At 48.0% G+C, this 20,040-nt stretch overlaps 1 protein-coding gene across 8 annotated transcripts in view; it reads right to left on the bottom strand.

Annotated features, from left to right (window-relative positions):
* Positions 1–20,040, bottom strand: part of ROCK2 (Rho associated coiled-coil containing protein kinase 2) — a 151,060-nt gene that overhangs the window by 46,304 nt on the left and 84,716 nt on the right. For 5 of the 8 annotated variants that reach the window (XM_060186568.1, XM_060186570.1, XM_060186566.1 and 2 more), the window contains 9 exons: positions 19,469–19,613; positions 16,346–16,484; positions 5,325–5,416; positions 4,513–4,672; positions 3,810–3,870; positions 1,101–1,180; positions 910–958; positions 274–409; positions 64–155 (listed from right to left, as the gene is read on the bottom strand). In XM_060186568.1, the coding sequence (XP_060042551.1) occupies positions 64–155; positions 274–409; positions 910–958; positions 1,101–1,180; positions 3,810–3,870; positions 4,513–4,672; positions 5,325–5,416; positions 16,346–16,484; positions 19,469–19,613 (954 nt within the window). Of the gene's footprint in view, positions 1–63; positions 156–273; positions 410–909; positions 959–1,100; positions 1,181–3,160; positions 3,173–3,809; positions 3,871–4,512; positions 4,673–5,324; positions 5,417–16,345; positions 16,485–19,468; positions 19,614–20,040 lie in introns of all 8 variants that reach the window. The other 3 variants (XM_060186565.1, XM_060186563.1, XM_060186567.1) reach the window with 1 other exon arrangement.

Raw genomic sequence — 20,040 nt, forward strand, 5'->3', positions numbered from 1 at the left:
TACAATCAGGCAGAGCCCATTCACCTACTGCCAAGAAAGCCAGGCTCACAGGGACCAACCTACTTGTCTTTGGAGCTGATTCACTTTCTCAGTGGATATCTGAGAATTTTGGTTTCTTTTCTTCATATCTTCCAGCTGATCTTTCAACGTGTTAACTGTGATAAAAAAAAATAAATCACTATTTCAGTGGTGAGTTTCGACAGTCTGCCCACCCACCCACCCACATGCAGCTACGCTGTGTCCCCAGGAACAGCTGGCATCTGGCGCCCGGACCGTCGCTCTCCAGGCCCCGCTTCCTGTCTGCCTCGTGCTCGGCCCTCCTCTGGTACTCTGCATTCTTGTGCTGGAGAAGTGCCTTTTCTCTCTCCAGCTGCCTCAGTGACGACTCCACTGTCTTCCGTAAGGTAATCTGAAACAACCACGGAAAGGAGGTATAGAAATACAGACAGAAGCATTTCAGTTGCTTTAAGCAGATGATAAGCAACCCAAGTAAAAGCCACTGTTGCTGTCTAGCTGAACTACTACCGTGGTTTCCATATTCAAGAATTTAAAATCTAACGGCCTTGGACGGTCAAGCCCAGAAGTGGTCTGTTTACTCCTGAAAGCCAGACTTCCCACCACCACGAGACCACGGTTTATTAATGTGATAAGCAGCCGGCAGGAAGCCTGGACTTTTGCCACGTCACTCATATGAATGCATTTTTCACTTGCAATATTGACCCTTACTAGGTCAGCTCATTTGCGAAAGCATGAAACAGTGCAGCCTGTTATCACGGCCGCCCTCTGGGCTCATCACAGTCAGCAGCACTGACGGCAGGCCTAAGCGTGGCCAAGTGCACTCGAGCCTGGCGTCAGAGCGGCCAATCTCTCTACGGGCAGAAGTGTTCATCTAGGTGTACAGCACCTTACCTCCTCATCAAGCTCCTTGGACACTTTCTCTAGGCGCGTACTAACTGACCTAGGAGAAATTAAAAGGAAATAGTTAAAGAAATTAAAGACGACAGCTCTCTCCTACCTAGTAGGAACAACAATGTCCTAGAACCTTCTGACTCCCCTGCAGTCTTGCTCTAGGGTCTTCTGCTGAGCCGCCAGGGACCCACCTGCACTTCTGCTCCAGCTCCTCCCGGGCTTGCACCTCGGAGCTCAGATGCTGCTCTAGGGAACACAGCTTTTTCTGAATCTACCGAGAAATAAGAAGCTGTAACTGTAAAGGGCAGTCAATTAAAAAAATGAGAAACTTAAGGAAACAGAGTTATGGGGTTTACAGCCAACAATATTTATACCCCTTTCCCATATTAGGGAGCTACTCTCTTCCCTGATCCAGCTTTCTGGTCCTTTTTTCAGCCATGGCATCATCTCCCCAGATAATAACTTGGGTCCACCTGCATATCAGAGGTCAGGCTCAGGCAAAAACTAGTACAGTCATGGGCCCTTTGGAATATAACTAAAATAGGCCTACTAGCTATCTTCAAAACGGAGACCCCAAATCTTCATCTGCACTATTCCAGCCTTTCGGTATATGATTAGCCAACAATTTTTTTGGCTCTATATGTTAACTCTTTTTTTCAGCCACCTGGTTCCAGATGCTAACAAGATGCCAGCCTGACTTCCCTGGGCAGACAACCCCACCAATGTGTCCTGGAGCCCTGCTTCCCCAGAGTCCTGCCCCACTAGGGAAAGAGAGAGGCAGGCTGGGAGTATGGATCCACCTGTCAATATCCATGTTCAGCGGGGAAGCAATTACAGAAGCCAGACCTTCCACCTTCTGCATCCCACAATGACCCTGGGTCCATGCTCCCAGAGGGATAGAGAATGGGAAAGCTATCAGGGGAGGAGATGGGATACGGAGTTCTGGTGGTGGGAGTTGTACCCCTCTTATCCTATGGTTTTGTCAGTGTTTCCTTTTTATAAAAAAAATTAAAAAAAAAAGAGAAAGAAAACAGAGCTAGCTGTCCATGCCTTGCTTTCTCTCTACCACACGCACACCAGTGTGTGAACAGTGAGCCATCCATGAGGAGCCCTCCAGCATGCTGGCACCAGTCTCTATGACAGCAAGTTTCAGTCATTTACTTCCTTTAGTATCAGAAAACGTACGATGACTGACAGAGAGAAAGTGCGTGAGAAAGAGAGGAGGGAGAGAGAGACAGCTGCAGCCCTGCCTCAGCACTGATGAAGCTTGCCCCCTGCAGGTGAGGACTGGGGGCTTGAACCCGGGTGACTTGTGAGCCTCAATGGGTGTGCCACTGCCGAGCCCTTCACACTCACTGCTATCTTCTGTAACCCTGCCGCTCTCTCACTTGAAAACACTGTCAAGATGAAAGGCTTAAATCTGATAAAGATTTGCAAGTCACGCTCAAAACTGTATTACTGTTCTTCAAACACACACGCTCTTCTTCTAGCTTCTACAGGGTGCCAGGCATAGTACTATAAAGAATTGTAACCAATCAATAACTTTTAGATCAATGGTAACTATTAATTACAAACCATCTCCCCTGGTGGCTTCCAATAGTTAGATCAGCCTTTAAACAAACAAACTATAGGCAGTAACTACTAAATAATCCTCTTCTGGACACTGTAATCTTTATAAAGACTTTACTTCTAAGTTCCTTTTGCACATCTCTGCCTCTGCGACATCTAACCCCACAGAATGCTAAGACGGTGCCGGACAGGCTCAGCACACAGACTCTGAAGGATAAATATGGCAGGGCGGAGCAGCTAGCAAATGGTGGTCAGCCCAAAACCAGTGTCCTCTCTACTCCTCCTCCAAATGACAAGGGTCTTGCCATGGTTTCTTGGATATCTCAGATATCTTAGCAAAATAGCCCCTTTTCCTAAAAGAATATACAGGTGAATGAATTTGTCAGGCTTAACTGCTTCTGACGGCATTCCTGTAACTCGATCACATTAGTCGACACATACTAATTGGAAAAACTTGCTGACAATTCTTTGTCACTGATAAATAAAAACAAAAATGAACATAGTGCACATTTAAAATAAGATACTGGCAGGAGGAATAACAAGAGGAATACTTGGCAGAAAAGGCTGGTGACTCTGCAGTGCGTGCTGTGCTCCAGCAGCTAGGTGCAACGTCACCACATCAAACACTGCTAGATGATGAACTTTTCTCAGATTTCCAACGTATCTGACAACATCCACATACCTCCTGACTTTCCTATGTAGAACAAAACAAAAACAAACAAAAAAACATGTAAAATGCTTGTCATGCTTTGCAAAACTCCTAAAACACAAACACATCACACTGCAATTAAGCTGTCACAAGTCCTGAAGAGAGAAGTCTCTGGCATCCTCACGACGTGTGCACAGTCAAGCCATGATCAGACTCGGAATGGCTTGACGGACCCGTGTGTCAAAGTTATGAAGTGCATCTGCATTTACTGCTAGCTACTCAGCATCTTCATTTCTCCAGGATTTCTGCATTGTACTTCTCTGTATTTTATAGGATGGACATTACTTTTCTTGGTCAATGCCGAGGCTCCCCTGCTCCAGGATGACCTTTCCCCACCCAAACAGAGAGAAGGGGGCAGGGTGCGGTGGGCCGACACCAGCTCTAAAGCTTCCTCCAACGTGGAGGCATTCCCGCAGCCCCTAGACCCACCGCTCCTACAGTGTCTGACCCATCATCTTACTAGCTACAGGGTCTATGCAGGCACCTCAACATCATGATGGACTAGTACAACCAGGAAAGCAATTGTACGGTTCAAGCATCAAGTCAACTTTTTAAATACACGTTATTGCATTGCTAAGGTGTGTGTGCCCATAATAACGGAGCAGCAAGAGTAAATACATACTTCATTCTTCCTTGACTGTATCGAGTCATTTTCTCTACAAGATGGAGAGTCACTTAACAACCTAAAAGAAAAGCAGAAAATAACATCTATCACATGTCATTTGAATGAGTTTGCTAACACCACGTTTTCCCAGAATATTTCAGCCACAGAGACTTTCCTTCCATCTCACTTCAACAGAATTTCAGCAAGGCAGTAACTTCCTCTCTAGACGTCCACGTCATCTTACTGATACCGAATGCCGACCTCCTCTCACCGCTCGCTCACTCTTAGTGGATGTTTTCTGTTTAACGGTGTTGAGACAGGTCTCACTAGACGGATATGCACTTCCGTATCTTATTTGCAGTTCCTGTTACTATTTTTTTTTCTTTTCTAGAATTCTGTCATAAGCATCTTTCCTCCTTTTTAAAAATAGCATCTCTTGACTCCCAGGTCACTACACAGAAGTCATCACTTTTGTTTCAACTTCCCCATCCAGCGGCCCTTCTCCGCTGCCTATAAACATGCCTGGCGTTCTCACTTTTGTTAGCACCCCAGTAGTTTTTCGGGTGTGTTAGTAGAGTCCTGGTTTGCTGGGGACTTCCTCAATTCTAGCATCAAAGTCCCATCACCCATTCCAGGAACCCACTTGGCCCGGCCCTTCAGTCCTCACAGATAGGGATGCACCAGTACTGCCTCAGGGCCCTTGATAAAGCAAGCTACATACAAGTTTTCTCTGTAGTAGGTGAAGCCTATGAAAGGCAGCTGATTCCCCACAAAGGCTTTAGGAATCGGGAAGGTTTCAACGTCGCCTTTGTCATCTTCAATGTCATCAAAGTTGCTGCTGTCGATGTCACTGGTCAGCTCAGGCACCACCGGAGCCGCGGCTGGAGAAAGAGACGCAGCCCCCATCAGCACCATATGGAGAATGGCGACCGCAGTAGGGAGCGCCACCTCCTCTACCATCTCAAAGAAACACGTCTACAAGTCCTACTCCGCCAGGTTGGCGTTAAACAGAAGGGTCTGTAGGACTCCCATCACCAGGTGTCAGAATGACGACTAGTGGCAGCTTGCACATGAACTTTCGTCATCAGCTTTAAGTAGAAATGTATGTTAAGATGATCTGACATACACTACATAAAGGTAAAAATACAAAGTTGAAGTGATAAAAATATAAAGTTGAAATGTTCAACCAATTGGCCATTATAATATGTTCTAGTCAAATCACCACTGTTTTATTATTTTAAGCACATTCATATCAAAAGTCCATGAGACCCATAAAATGTAACTTGACAAACTACTGTTTAACAATGGTTATTACAATATTGGAAATACTGCTAATAAACACACACTGATTCACTAAGATCTCAGGTTAACGTGCTCTGGTAGGAATGTTACCATGGAACAAATTGAAAGTGAGATTTCTCAATTTAAAAAACTTGTTAGAATTAAGTATATGAGACCTCTGTTTGTTCTATAGAGGACTCAACTTGGAGAGGCTCACACTGCTGGAATGGAGACGCTCACAGGTGGACTTACTCTCTCTGATGTTATCCCAGCTCCACTGGTCATTCTGAAAGAAAGGATGATGCTTGATCTCTTCCACCCCGCTTCTCCCAAGTCGCACCTCCCTAAATGTAGTAAGAGACGTTTTTTACTAAAGTAAGATCATGAAAGGTAAAATGTTAAGGTGGCTCAGTAAGGATCAAAATTAGAATCACACAAGTTGGACGTGTATATATTAAAAGCTTCAGCTTACATGTCTCTTAAAAAACTTATCTCAATTCTATTTAATCTAGACAGAAAGACAGTAGTATACAGTAATTGTCACGGGAAGTGAAAGATTCTCTGTCTATACTTTGTGTCGCACAGAAGTGCACGAAATTCTGAAATTTAAAAGCTCACTCATGTTCCAAGACCACAAGACAGACTTCAGCAGCTGACATAGACAAAGACAAAGCACGAAAAGGCTCAGGCTTGAGCACAGTGTTGAAACGTCTCCCTCTCTAAAAAGATAGCTCACACTATGACAAACTGTATCTGTAGTAACATGACTCTGAAGATAAGGACCATGTTACAGATCACTGTCTTCACTGAGCATTGTCCAGCAGTGAAAAGCCAGTGTCCTGGTGCTTTGGTCACTGTGACTGATATACGGGAAACTTAGCTTTAGAAGGAAGCACTCACCCACACTGACAGTGCGGATTCATCTTTAAAACCTCTTTCTACACCTACACTCATTGTTTAGACTGTAATCTTCATACCCTGTTCCACCCCAAATAAGTCACTTAGGCAAAACTTCACAAATAGTCCTTCTCTCAATATCCTACACTCTGTCCTAGAGTGAGTGAGTGTGTGTGAGTGTGTGTGTGTGTGTGTGTGCGCGCGCGCGTGCACGCACAAGTCTTTTCCTGACCCGACTGAGGCTCTCGCTGGCCTTCAGTGTGCCTCCACTAGACTCCACTCTTATTCTGGTGGCTGTTCTTGTTTGTTTTCCTTTGAGAGAGACCAGTGAAATTGCAGGACAGGCAGAAAGAGAGACCAGCAGCACTGCTTCGTCAAGCTCCTCCCTGTAGGTAGAGACTCGGGCTTGAACCAAGGTCCCTGAACCCGTGCCTAACACAGAAATGTGTGAGCTCTACATTCACAGTTGATGTCCAGCACAGTCCATGGCCGTCTACAGCAGAAAAGTGTGAGCTCTACATTTATAGTTGATGTCCAGCAAAGACCATGGCCGTCTACAGCAGAAAAGTGTGAGCTCTACATTCACAGTTCATGTCCAGCACAGACCATGGTTGTCTACAGCAGAAAAGTGTGAGCTCTACATTTATAGTTGATGTCCAGCGTAGTCCATGGTTGTCTACAGCAGAAATGTGTGAGCTCTACATTCACAGTTCATGACCAGCACACACCATGGTTGTCCACAGCAGAAAAGTGTGAGCTCTACATTCACAGTTCATGTCCAGCACAGACCATGGTTGTCCACAGCAGAAAAGTGTGAGCTCTACATTCATAGTTGATGTCCAGCACAGACCATGGCCGTCCACAGCAGAAATGTGTGAGCTCTACATTCACAGTTCATGTCCAGCACAGACCATGGCCGTCCACAGCAGAAAAGTGTGAGCTCTACATTCACAGTTCGTGTCCAGCACAGTCCATGGCCATCTACAGCAGAAAACTGTGAGCTCTACATTTATAGTTGATGTCCAGCATAGTCCATGGTCGTCTAGAGCAGAAATGTGTGAGCTCAACATTCACTGTTCATGTCCAGCACAGACCATGGTTGTCCACAGCAGAAAAGTGTGAGCTCTAAATTCACAGTTCATGTCCAGCACAGTCCATGGCCATCTACAGCAGAAAAGTTTGAGCTCTACATTCACAGTTCATGTCCAGCACAGACCATGGTTGTCCACAGCAGAAAAGTGTGAGCTCTACATTCACAGTTCATGTCCAGCACAGACCATGGTTGTTGTCCACAGCAGAAAAGTGTGAGCTCTACATTCATAGTTCATGTCCAGCACAGACCATGGCCGTCCACAGCAGAAATGTGTGAGCTCTACATTCACAGTTCATGTCCAGCACAGTCCATGGCCGTCCACAGCAGAAATGTGTGAGCTCTACATTCACAGTTCATGTCCAGCACAGACCATGGCCGTCCACAGCAGAAAAGTGTGAGCTCTACATTCACAGTTCGTGTCCAGCACAGTCCATGGCCGTCTACAGCAGAAAACTGTGAGCTCTACATTTATAGTTGATGTCCAGCATAGTCCATGGTCGTCTAGAGCAGAAATGTGTGAGCTCTACATTCACTGTTCATGTCCAGCACAGACCATGGCCATCCACAGCAGAAAAGTGTGAGCTCTACATTCACAGTTCATGTCCAGCACAGTCCATGGCCATCTACAGCAGAAAAGTGTGAGCTCTACATTCACAGTTCATGTCCAGCACAGACCATGGCCATCCATAGCAGAAAAGTGTGAGCTCTTCATTCACAGTTCGTGTCCAGCACAGTCCATGGCCATCTACAGCAGAAAAGTGTGAGCTCTACATTTATAGTTGATGTCCAGCACAGTCCATGGTTGTCTAGAGCAGAAATGTGTGAGCTCTACATTCACTGTTCATGTCCAGTACAGACCATGGTTGTCTAGAGCAGAAATGTGTGAGCTCTACATTCACTGTTCATGTCCAGTACAGACCATGGTTGTCTAGAGCAGAAAAGTGTGAGCTCTACATTCACAGTTCATGTCCAGCACAGACCATGGTTGTCTAGAGCAGAAAAGTGTGAGCTCTACATTCACAGTTCATGTCCAGCACAGACCATGGCCGTCTACAGCAGAAATGTGTGAGCTCTACATCACAGTTCATGTCCAGTATAGTCCATGGTTGTCCACAGCAGAAAAGTGTGAGCTCTACATTCACAGTTCATGTCCAGCACAGACCATGGTTGTCCACAGCAGAAAAGTGTGAGCTCTTCATTCACAGTTCATGTCCAGCACAGTCCATGGCTGTCCACAGCAGAAAAGTGTGAGCTCTACATTCACAGTTCATGTCCAGCACAGACCATGGCCATCCACAGCAGAAAAGTGTGAGCTCTACATTCACAGTTCATGTCCAGCACAGACCATGGCCGTCTACAGCAAAAAGTGTGAGCTCTACATTTATAGTTGATGTCCAGCATAGTCCATGGTTGTCTAGAGCAGAAATGTGTGAGCTCTACATTCACAGTTCGTGTCCAGCACTGTCCATGGCCGTCTACAGCAGAAAAGTATGAGCTCTACATTTATAGTTGATGTCCAGCATAGTCCATGGTTGTCTAGAGCAGAAATGTGTGAGCTCTACATTTATAGTTCATGACCAGCACAGTGAATGGCCGTCCACAGCAGAAAAGTGTGAGCTCTACATTCACAGTTCATGTCCAGCACAGACCATGGTTGTCTACAGCAGAAAAGTGTGAGCTCTACATTCACAGTTCATGTCCAGCACAGACCATGGTTGTCTACAGCAGAAAAGTGTGAGCTCTACATTCACAGTTCATGTCCAGCACAGACCATGGTGTCTACAGCAGAAAAGTGTGAGCTCTACATTCACAGTTCATGACCAGCACAGTGAATGGCCGTCCACAGCAGAAAAGTGTGAGCTCTACATTCACAGTTCATGTCCAGCACAGACCATGGTTGTCCACAGCTGAAAAGTGTGAGCTCTACATTCACAGTTCATGTCCAGCATAGTCCATGGCTGTCCACAGCTGAAAAGTGTGAGCTCTACATTCACAGTTCATGTCCAGCACAATCCACGGCCGTCCACAGCAGCCCTGTCTGGGCCTATCTTTCCTTTATGACACTGAGTGAGACCAGAGTCCTGCTGCACCATTGACACAGCCAGACTTAAGCCCAGAGCCCACACACAGCAAGGAATGCACTCCACTGATAGACCTCTCCCACCCCCCACCCCCAAACTCTCCCACCCCGACTAAACCTGGTTTGTGTAAGTTAATTGGCATGGGTTGCTTCTTACCCATAGAGTGAACAAATTAAAGATTTATTTTAGAATTAATGAACATATAAACAGTAGACTTCTCTAATGTGGAAAAAACAGCAGCTTTCGTTGTCTCTAATTAAAATAGAGATTAAGATATAATACTGTTTGGGGCCTGAAACACACATGCCACACTGATGCTCTGGTCCTCTATCCTCTCAGCAGAAACAAACCTTTTAAAAATTAAATTTCAGGGAGCCAGGCGGTAGCGCAGTGGGTTAAGCGCACATGGCATGAAGCGCAAGGACAGGCTCAAGGATCCCTGTTCAAGCCCCCAGCTCCCCACCTGCAGGGGAGTCGCTTCACAGGCGGTGAAGTAGGTGTGCAGGTGTCTGCCTTTCTCTACCCCTCTAAGTTTTCCCCTCCTCTCTCCATTTCTCTGTCCTATCCAAGAACGATGACAACAATAACCACAATAATAACTACAACAATAATTTTAAAAAACTACACTTCATCCTAGAAACTATGTCAAGAAGCACAGGTGAGGGCGCAGTGGGTGGAGCACAGGGAGTCTCACCCAGACCCCAGGCTCAGACCCAGGCAGGATCGGGAACATCACGGCAGCAACAAGATCCCCATACAGGGACGCGCTACCTGGTGTCTGCCTCTATCACTCAAGATACAGAAAGAAACCAGGTCTGGGGAGAGACTTGCCGGTGGTGCACATGTGTGGTGGCCTGAGATCATTCCCTGGAACCACATTAAAAAGAAAAAAAAAAAAGCCTGTGAAGATCATCTGAGGATAAAGCTGGAAGCATCTAACAACCATAGGAGAAAGAGAGAAGTCACTGCAGTGTGGCCATGAGCCTCCTCCCACACACACACAGAAGGGGATGGAGAGGAGTCACTGCAGTGTGGCCATGAGCCTCCCACACACACACACAGAAGGGGATGGAGAGGAGTCACTGCAGTGTGGCCTTGAGCCTCACACACACACACACACACACACACAGAAGGGGATGGAGAGGAGTCACTGCAGTGTGGCCATGAGCCTCCTCCCACACACACACACAGAAGGGGATGGAGAGGAGTCACTGCAGTGTGGCCATGAGCCTCCTCCCACACACACACAGAAGGGGATGGAGAGGAGTCACTGCAGTGTGGCCATGAGCCTCCTCCCACACACACACACAGAAGGGGATGGAGAGGAGTCACTGCAGTGTGGCCATGAGCCTCCTCCCACACACACACAGAAGGGGATGGAGAGGAGTCACTGCAGTGTGGCCATGAGCCTCCTCCCACACACACACACAGAAGGGGATGGAGAGGAGTCACTGCAGTGTGGCCATGAGCCTCCTCCCACACACACACAGAAGGGGATGGAGAGGAGTCACTGCAGTGTGGCCATGAGCCTCCTCCCACACACACACACAGAAGGGGATGGAGAGGAGTCACTGCAGTGTGGCCTTGAGCCTCACACACACACACACACAGAAGGGGATGGAGAGGAGTCACTGCAGTGTGGCCTTGAGCCTCCACACACACTCACACACAGGGAGCGCCCAGGTCTGCTATTCTCCTCACTCTCCTCACAGAGCTACAGGGCACAGATAGCCTGACAGGGAGCGCCCAGGTCTGCTACTCTCCTCACTGATCTGCAGGGCAGACAGCCTGGCAGGGAGCGCCCAGGTCTGCTACTCTCCTCACTCTCCTCACAGAGCTGCAGGGCACAGACAGCCTGACAGGGAGCGCCCAGGTCTGCTACTCTCCTCACTCTCCTCACAGAGCTGCAGGACACAGTTAGCCTGGCAGGGAGCATCCTAGTCTGCTACTATCCTCACAGAACTGCAGTGCTAAGAAGTCTGACTGGGAGCACCAAGGTCTGCTATTCTCCTTGCTCTCCTCACAGAGCTGCAGGACACAGTTAGCCTGGCAGGGAGCATCCTAGTCTGCTACTATCCTCACAGAACTGCAGTGCTAAGAAGTCTGACTGGGAGCACCAAGGTCTGCTATTCTCCTTGCTCTCCTCACAGAGCTACAGGGCACAGACAGCCTGACAGGGAGCATCCATGTCTGCTATTCTCCATACTCTCCTCACAGAACTGCATGGCAAAGAAGCCTGACAGGGAGCGCTCAGGTCTGCTATTCCCCTCACTCTCCTCACAAAGCTGCAGGGCACAGACAGCCTGACAGGGAGCACCAGGGTCTGCTACTCTCCTCACAGAGTTGCAGGGCACAGACAGCCTGACAAGGAGTGCCCTGGTCTGCTACTCTCCTCACTCTCCTCACAGAGCTGCAGGGCACAGATAGTCTGACAGGGAGCGCCCAGGTCTGCTTCTCTCCTCACTCTCCTCAGAGCTGCAGGGCACAGACAGCCTGGCAGGGAGCACCAGGGTCTGCTACTCTCCTCACAGAGCTGCAGGGCACAGACAGCCTGACAAGGAGTGCCCTGGTCTGCTACTCTCCCCACTCTCCTCACAGAGCTGCAGGGCACAGACAGCCTGACAAGGAGTGCCCTGGTCTGCTACTCTCCCCACTCTCCTCACTGAGCTGCAGGGCACAGACAGCCTGGCAGGGAGCGCCCTGGTCTGCTACTCTCCTCACTCTCCTCACAGAGCTGCAGGGCACAGACAGCCTGGCAGGGAGCACCCAGGTCTGCTACTCTCCTCACTCTCCTCATAGAGCTGCAGGGCACAGACAGCCTGACAGGGAGCGCCCAGGTCTGCTAGTCTCCTCACTGATCTGCAGGGCAGACAGCCTGGCAGGGAGCGCCCAGGTATGCTACTCTCCTCACTCTCCTCACAGAGCTGCAGGGCACAGACAGCCTGACAAGGAGTGCCCAGGTCTGCTACTCTCCTCACTCTCCTCAGAGCTGCAGGGCACAGACAGCCTGGCAGGGAGCATCCAGGTCTGCTACTCTCCTCACTGATCTGCAGGGCAGACAGCCTGGCAGGGAGCGCCCATGTCTGCTACTCTCCTCACTCTCCTCACAGAGCTGCAGGGCACAGACAGCCTGACAAGGAGTGCCCAGGTCTGCTACTTTCCTCACTCTCCTCAGAGCTGCAGGGCACAGACAGCCTGACAGGGAGCGCCCAGGTCTGCTACTCTCCTCACTGATCTGCAGGGCAGACAGCCTGGCAGGGAGCGCCCAGGTATGCTACTCTCCTCACTCTCCTCACAGAGCTGCAGGGCACAGACAGCCTGGCAGGGAGCGCCCAGGTCTGCTACTCTCCTCACTCTCCTCACAGAGCTGCAGGGCACAGACAGCCTGGCAGGGAGCGCCCAGGTCTGCTACTTTCCTCACTCTCCTCAGAGCTGCAGGGCACAGACAGCCTGACAGGGAGCGCCCAGGTCTGCTACTCTCCTCACTGATCTGCAGGGCAGACAGCCTGGCAGGGAGTGCCCAGGTGTTGGTCTGCTTCTAAATTCTGCTTATAAGACCTTCTGTTTTGATCATCACATTAGGTTTGCTTGTATCACTTACCATGTGGTCTATTTACAAAATCACTGTTTTACCTGGGTCCCGCCCTGCCTGCAGGGTCTTGGTTTAATCCCCACTGCTTAGATGGAAGCTTCCTATGTTATGTTCATGCTCTTTTTTTTTGCTCCGCCCCCTCTCCTAGTCACTTCCTTTCACTTGCCACTTCCGGTGAAGAGATGCATAAAAGGCGATGTATCTGATTAGTAAAGGAGATACTGCTTCCCAGCTCAGCCATGAGTCCCTGGTCATCTGTCTCCTACCTGCAAAGCTAGACCGGCAACTGGTGCCCTGAACAGGGACTGGCATATGGCGCCCAACCAACGTGGGACCTAACCCGCCCATCCCCCAGGTAAGTACACTTGGCTACCCATCCACCATGGGCTGGCTTTCTACTTATGAAGAGGTTTCCCAAAGCCTCTACTCTTTCTTCATGAGACAGTTTCTCTGTCTCTCAAACATTTTCTCTGGGCCACACTTTGGTTCCCTGACCAGGAACTCTGGTTCCTTATGACCGTGATCGTAGAGCTTGGAAGATGCACGGAGATTTCTCCTGGGACTTTCTGGACTTCCTCTCGCATGTTTCCCACGGAGAAGGACTACTCTAACTTGAAGAGCATTCTCCAGTACCCTGGCAGTCCCCAAGAATGGAGACAAGTGGTTAGTTCTACCCTCCTGATTCGATTCTTTCTTCGATGGGAAGACGTTTTTAAAAATGGGTGCCTGCAGCAATTCCACAGGAACCGTCAAAATCATCCTAGCTGCAATTTTGATGCACTCTTTGGACTAGGACGCCCTCCGGGTGTCGTGCTGCGACGTGGAGGAGAGAGAGAGAGAGGAGATCCGGAGCGGAAAGGGAACACAATTCTTTATTTGCACGGGCACCTCAGAGTTGGGTGAGAGCACAGTAGTTTGGGACACGTGGAGCTAGCCAAAATGGCCTCCTTGTGTTTCCTGCGTCTAATCACCGCAGTGAAAAGCGGGCAAGAGGCAAGAGAGCGGGCAAGAGAGCGGGCAAGAGAGTGGGCAAGAGAGAGAGGGGCGGAAGAAGAAGGGATTTATAGGGCAAAAACCAGGAGTGACGAGCCAGGACAGGATTGGTTGGGAAGGGCACTTCGAGAATATCGTATTAACTCTCGCGGGAACTGGCACTAGCCTGAGGGGACTCATGATGCTCCATGGTGAGATCTGGATGATCTGGTTCAAGGTGAAAGAAGCAAAAACTGCCTACCACTTTTCTCTCGATTCCCCCCACATTGTTCTCTCTGAATATCTTCAGTTTGCTGTCTGCTTTCAGTTGCATTTTGCAAGAGAGTGATTTGAATGACTGAATTTTTGTATGACATTGACTTAAAAAAAAAAGCTGGATGCAGCCATGATTTCTAGAGACATCCAGAAACAATACAAAAAATTGTCTTTTTTTCTCTCTTTTTTTTTTTTTTACATCTTGGCATAAATGTGAAATGTTTAATCCTGAAAACTGTATGAATATGGGTGGGGTAGATAGGACAATGGTTATGTTAATGATTCTCATGCCTGAGGCTTCTAACGATGGTCCTTTTATTGAGTTTAAACTGTTTAAACAACCTTATAATCATACTAGAAAGGACTTCCAATTATAATGGAGTTATCAGTTATAGTAAACTTCTAATCTGCTACAAGTTTTGCTTCACAAGTAAGTGAATTATAGCTGTCAAGTCTTCACATGAAAAAGCATCTGCTCAAATGAAACCCCCGGAAATCCATTTGGACCCGTTCTCTGACATTGCCCACAAAATGGCACGACTACAGCAGCCCCCCCCCAAAAAAAAAACCAATGATGTGACCTGGCACGACCTGAAGAAACTGATTCACAGACTCCAAAGCTCACTCTCTACAGAAAAGCGGAATTCCAGTGGTTGACCTTCCCCATCAAGACAGACGTGCAGCGTTTCATCCCCTGGCATTTCTTCCGTGGTCATCTGCTTTGGACTGACACTTCTATCAGACTTACTGGTACACCTCTTAGACATTTTACACAACTTTACAGCAGTTTCCCTTTACGCTGCTGGGTTTCTCAAAAGACTGAGCACAGCAGTCCGTGGACTTTGCAGCCAGCAGACTTGGGGACTCTATAGGCTATGTCCCCTCGCCGGCAGGCTATGCCCCCTCGCCGGCAGGCTCTGCCCACAGAGGCAGGAAACCCCCTCTCCTTACTAGGTCCTGCCCACAGAGGCAAGAAACGCCCCCAGAGGCAATAGATGCCCCCAGAGGCAAGAAATGCCCTTTCGCCTGCTAGGCTCTGCCCTTTGAGGCAGGAAACGCCCCCTCAGGACTCCCCACAGCATCACCAACACTGGTTCTTGCTGCTCTCTTACTTGTCCCTCCATGTCTTCTGCCAGTTCTTTTGAAAATGCCTGTACGATATAGGTTTCTGTTCACCCCACACTCCTGATACTATGGCCATTAGTTAAAAAGAAAGGGGGAAATGTTGGTCTGCTTCTAAATTCTGCTTATAAGACCTTCTGTTTTGATCATCACATTAGGTTTGCTTGTATCACTTACCATGTGGTCTATTTACAGAATCACTGTTTTACCTGGGTCCCGCCCTGCCTGCAGGGTATTGGTGTAATCCCCACTGCTTAGATGGAAGCTTCCTATGTTATGTTCATACTCTTTTTTTTTTGCTCCGCCCCCTCTCCTAGTCACTTCCTTTCGCTTGCCACTTCCGGTGAAGAGATGCATAAAAGGCGATGTATCTGATTAGTAAACAAGATACTACTTCCCAGCTCAGCCATGAGTCCCTGGTCATCTGTCTCCCACCTGCAAAGCGAGACCGGCAACTGGCACCCTGAACTGGGACTGGCACCCAGGTCTGCTACTTTCCCACCTTCCTTACAGAACTGTAGGGTAGACAGCCTGACAGGGAGCACCCAGGTCTGCTACTCTCCTCACTCTCCTCACCGAGCTGCAGGGCACAGACAGCCTGGCAGGGAGCACCCAGGTCTGCTACTCTCCTCACTCTCCTCACAGAGCTGCAGGGCACAGACAGCCTGGCAGGGAGCGCCCAGGTCTGCTACTCTCCTCACTCTCCTCACAGAGCTGCAGGGCACAGACAGCCTGGCAGGGAGCTCCCAGGTCTGCTACTCTCCTCACTCTCCTCACAGAGCTGCAGGGCACAGACAGCCTGGCAGGGAGCACCCAGGTCTGCTACTCTCCTCACTCTCCTCACAGAGCTGCAGGGCACAGACAGCCTGGCAGGGAGCGCCCAGGTCTGCTACTCTCCTCACTCTCCTCACAGAGCTGCAGGGCACAGACAGCCTGACAGGGAGCGCCCAGGTCTGCTACTCTCCTCACTCTCCTCACAGAGCTGCAGGGCACAGACAGCCTGGCAGGGAGCGCCCAGGTCTGCTACTCTCCTCACTGAGATGCAGGGCACAAGAGCGGGAACACAAGGTGGGAGGTGGGAGGGGAGCCCTTCACCAGACTCAGCCATAGAGAAGGACTAACACAGACTTCAATGTGGACTGAACAGACAGACGGACTTCTCATGCAGACAGTCCTTTGTGCTTCCTTGTTGACGGACTGAGAGGCTAAGGAGCCCCAAAGAGACGCCCACTCTCCTCACCTGTCTGTCAGGAAGGCACAGATGAGGTTCTTGGCAGGTTTCGAGATTTCCGCATCTTCCGGGAAACAGAGAGAGTTCTTATGGTCCATGATTTTGCTGTACGTTCCTACCAGTGAGTCTGCATAAAACGGGGTGTCCCCTAAAATCACAAGAAAGACAACACCAATCTAACAGCATGTAGCCCAGACCGTTTTAATCTAATGTTAGGCATGTTGTTATCTGCAGGTTAGACAGCAGCTCTGTGAGGAAGAAGTCTCAGCCGCACCGCTGGTGTTCAGGCTGACTGGAGCAGAGCCTTCCAGTGCAAGAAAAGATTCTACTCCTCACCCCTTTAACACGGGAGATGCTACTCCTCACCCCTTTAACACGGGAGATGCTACTCCTCACCCCTTTAACACAGGAGATGCTACTCCTCACCCCTTTAACACGGGAGATGCTACTCCTCACCCCTTTAACACAGGAAAGGGCTGGCTTGCTGGATACTTACAGAGAGAAAATATAACGGGGTGAGATCAGTTAGAGCTCTCTGATGACTGAGGTGGGGGAGTCTCTAGAGATTAGTCTCTAAAATCACATTAACAATTTGTAGTTAAATGAAAATTTAATGAAATAAAAAATTCTTTTCCAGGGCTAAAGCAATAATCTAATGGTTATGTATATATAGTATGTGTGAGGCACCAATGGCCATGTTCAATCCCAAGCACCATCACAAGCCTGACCTCTGGTAAAAATAATAGTAATAAAATGAAATGAAATCCTGTTTCCTCTTCACAGTCCAGGTGAAAGACGTGGTCTCCCTCAAAGGACAAAGCAGCCGTACCCCGTTTATGACACAGACTGAGCAGGGCACTGAGCAGGGCAGTGTCAAGTGTCATGGAGGAGCAAGAGGGCTGTTGGGTGACATGGGCTTGCTGACAGGTAAATGCTGAAAAGTCTCATGGCTGTGGGGACACCACAGTGGATGCCTGGGGACTTGGGGTCCCTGCTCAACCTCCCACTAGAACTACCGCCCTCAGGGCCCTGGGCAGGGGTGGCTTACTGAACCACAGCAGAGGACTCTAGGATGAAGGCACCAGGCCAAACTGTAAAAGCCTCTTCTACAAACTGGTGAAGAGATGGTTTATGAAATTCAAAGAAATCAGAAATCTACTCATCTTTCAGGGAGAACTATTTGTAAATAATGATCTGAATCTCACTGGCAGCCAAAGATTTCACAGCATTGGACTATGGATGCTTTTTCGCGAGCGTATTAACTCCTGTCGCAATGATGACCTACTTCTGTTTCTGTGATTTTTGTTTCTTAATGTGTGTCAGCTATGATACCTGGTCGCATTCCCCCTTCATCAAACCCGTTTATGCATGTATACATTAAAATACTTTGCTGACTATAAAACCACCTTAGAGCGTTCAAAAAAATCCCAGAGACAAAAGTCACCCGCACGTGTGCCACTCAGACGTAAGGTCGAGGCTACGCTGGCTGCTGTCCTTTGGTCTTTTTAAAGAACAGACATGTATTTGCAGAGCTGACTTTACGTTGTAAAGATCATTATTTATTCTAAGACTTCCTCTTAATCATTAAAAATGTTCAAGTTTTCAACACTGAAAAAATAAGACTACAGTAAACCATTAGTCCTAAAATAAAAAAGAAAAAAATACATAGTTCATTCATAAAAAATTTAAAAAATAATTTTAAAAAATCTTCCCACGTAGTGTTTCTGCTAGTGGATGCTGAGAGGCTCTGAAGCAAGTGTCAAGACACAGTCAAGGGGCTGCAGGTCCAGGCTGAGGCCTCACCACACCCCTTAGCACAGACCTGGCCCATGAAGGCGGTCAGCCCTAATCCTCAAAGGAAGGCTGTGCTTTGGAGTCACAATTTCTCCAGCACCGTATGTAAATGGAGCAAACACACAGAAGAAATCTAAAAGGCCAACAGACATATGAGAAAATGCTCCAAGTCACTGATTGTCAGCAAAATGCAAATAAAGACATCAATGAGAGACCACTTCACTCCTGTGAGAATGTCACACATCAGAAAAGGTAACAGCAACAAATGCTGGAGAGGTTGTGGGGACAAAGGAACCTCCTGCACTGCTGATGGGAATGTCAAATGGTCCAGCACCTGTGGAGAACAGTCTGGAGAACTCTCAGAAGACTAGAAATAGACCTGCCCTATGATCCTGCAATTCCTCTCCTGGGGATAGATCCTAAGGAACCCAACACATCCATCCAAAAAGATCTGTGTACACACATGTTCTTGGCAGCACAATGTGTAATAGCCAAAACCTGGAAGCAACCCAGGTGTCCAACAACAGATGAGTGGCTGAGCAAGTTGTGGTCTAGATACACAATGGAATATGGTGGAGTCACCTTCTTTACCCCAGCTTGGACGGAGCTTAAAGAAGCCATGTTAAGTGAAATAAGTCAGAAACAGAAGGATGAATATGGGATGATCTCACTCTCAGGCAGAAGGTGAAAAACAAGATCGGAGGAGAAAACACAAGCAGAACCTGGACTGGAGTTGTTGTGTGGCACCAAAGCAAAGGACTCTGGGGTGGGGGGTTCACATCTTGGAGCAGGATGGCAGAAGACACCTGGGGGGATTGAACTGTTGTGTGGAAATGTGATGCATGTACAAATTATTATATTTTACTGTCGATCGATTGTAAACCATTAATCCCCCAATAAAGAAATAAAAATAAGTAAATAAATAAAATTGTTTTAAAATAGGAAAAACCTGCAAGTGGAGGAAAGTTTTCTAAGTGATGTCCAGTTCTGACCAACGTGAGCAAAGGTTTGGAAGGCAAAGTAATGTCAATAACTTTATATTTAAATATTTACTACAAATAATACTCATGCAGACTGGTGTCTTATTCCGATATCTACCTAGGAAGATCTACTGGAGGGTGACTGGCTGTTCATGCTCAGCGCCTCTCACATTCTACTCAGTCACTGAGCAGTGACTTTGCATTCACCTTCCAGCTAACACCCCACTATAACAGGCCCTTAGGTACAAAATTTCTGGGAATTCCTTCTTCTCTAGGACAGAGCCAAATTCCCCATATTCTTACACTGCCAAAGAGTTCTGAGTCTCTGAGAAAAGAACCAGCCAAAACAATTACTTACCCACCAGCATCTCAAAGAGGAAAACGCCCACAGACCACCAGTCACATTCTCGGCCATAGTAGCCATCGCCCCCTTGTGATCTTAGGACTTCCGGTGAGATGTAGTCAGGTGTCCCAACTGCAGTATCGCAATGCACCATGCCTGTCTGGGTAAGCAACAGACAGAAGGAGAAGGAAACACAGAAGATGTGCATTAAAAGACGCACAAATGCAGCTATTTGCTATTGCATATGGAGTAGATACATATTAAAAGACGCACAAGTGCAGCTATTTGCTATTGCATATGGAGTAGATGTGCATTAAAAGACGCACACATGCAGATATTTGCTATTGCATGTAGAGTAAATGTGCATTAAAAGACGCACACATGCAGCTATTTGGTACTGCACGTGGAGATGTGCATTAAAAGACGCACGCATGCAGCTATTTGCTACTGCATGTGGAGAGATGTGCATTAAAAGATGCACGCGTGCAGCTATTTGCTACTCCATGTGGAATAGATGTGCATTAAAAGATGCACGCATGCAGCTATTTGCTACTGCATGTGGAGTAGATGTGCATTAAAAGGCACAC

Source organism: Erinaceus europaeus, chromosome 3 (genome assembly GCF_950295315.1).
Source record: "Erinaceus europaeus chromosome 3, mEriEur2.1, whole genome shotgun sequence".
NCBI classification, from domain to species: Eukaryota; Metazoa; Chordata; class Mammalia; order Eulipotyphla; family Erinaceidae; genus Erinaceus; species Erinaceus europaeus.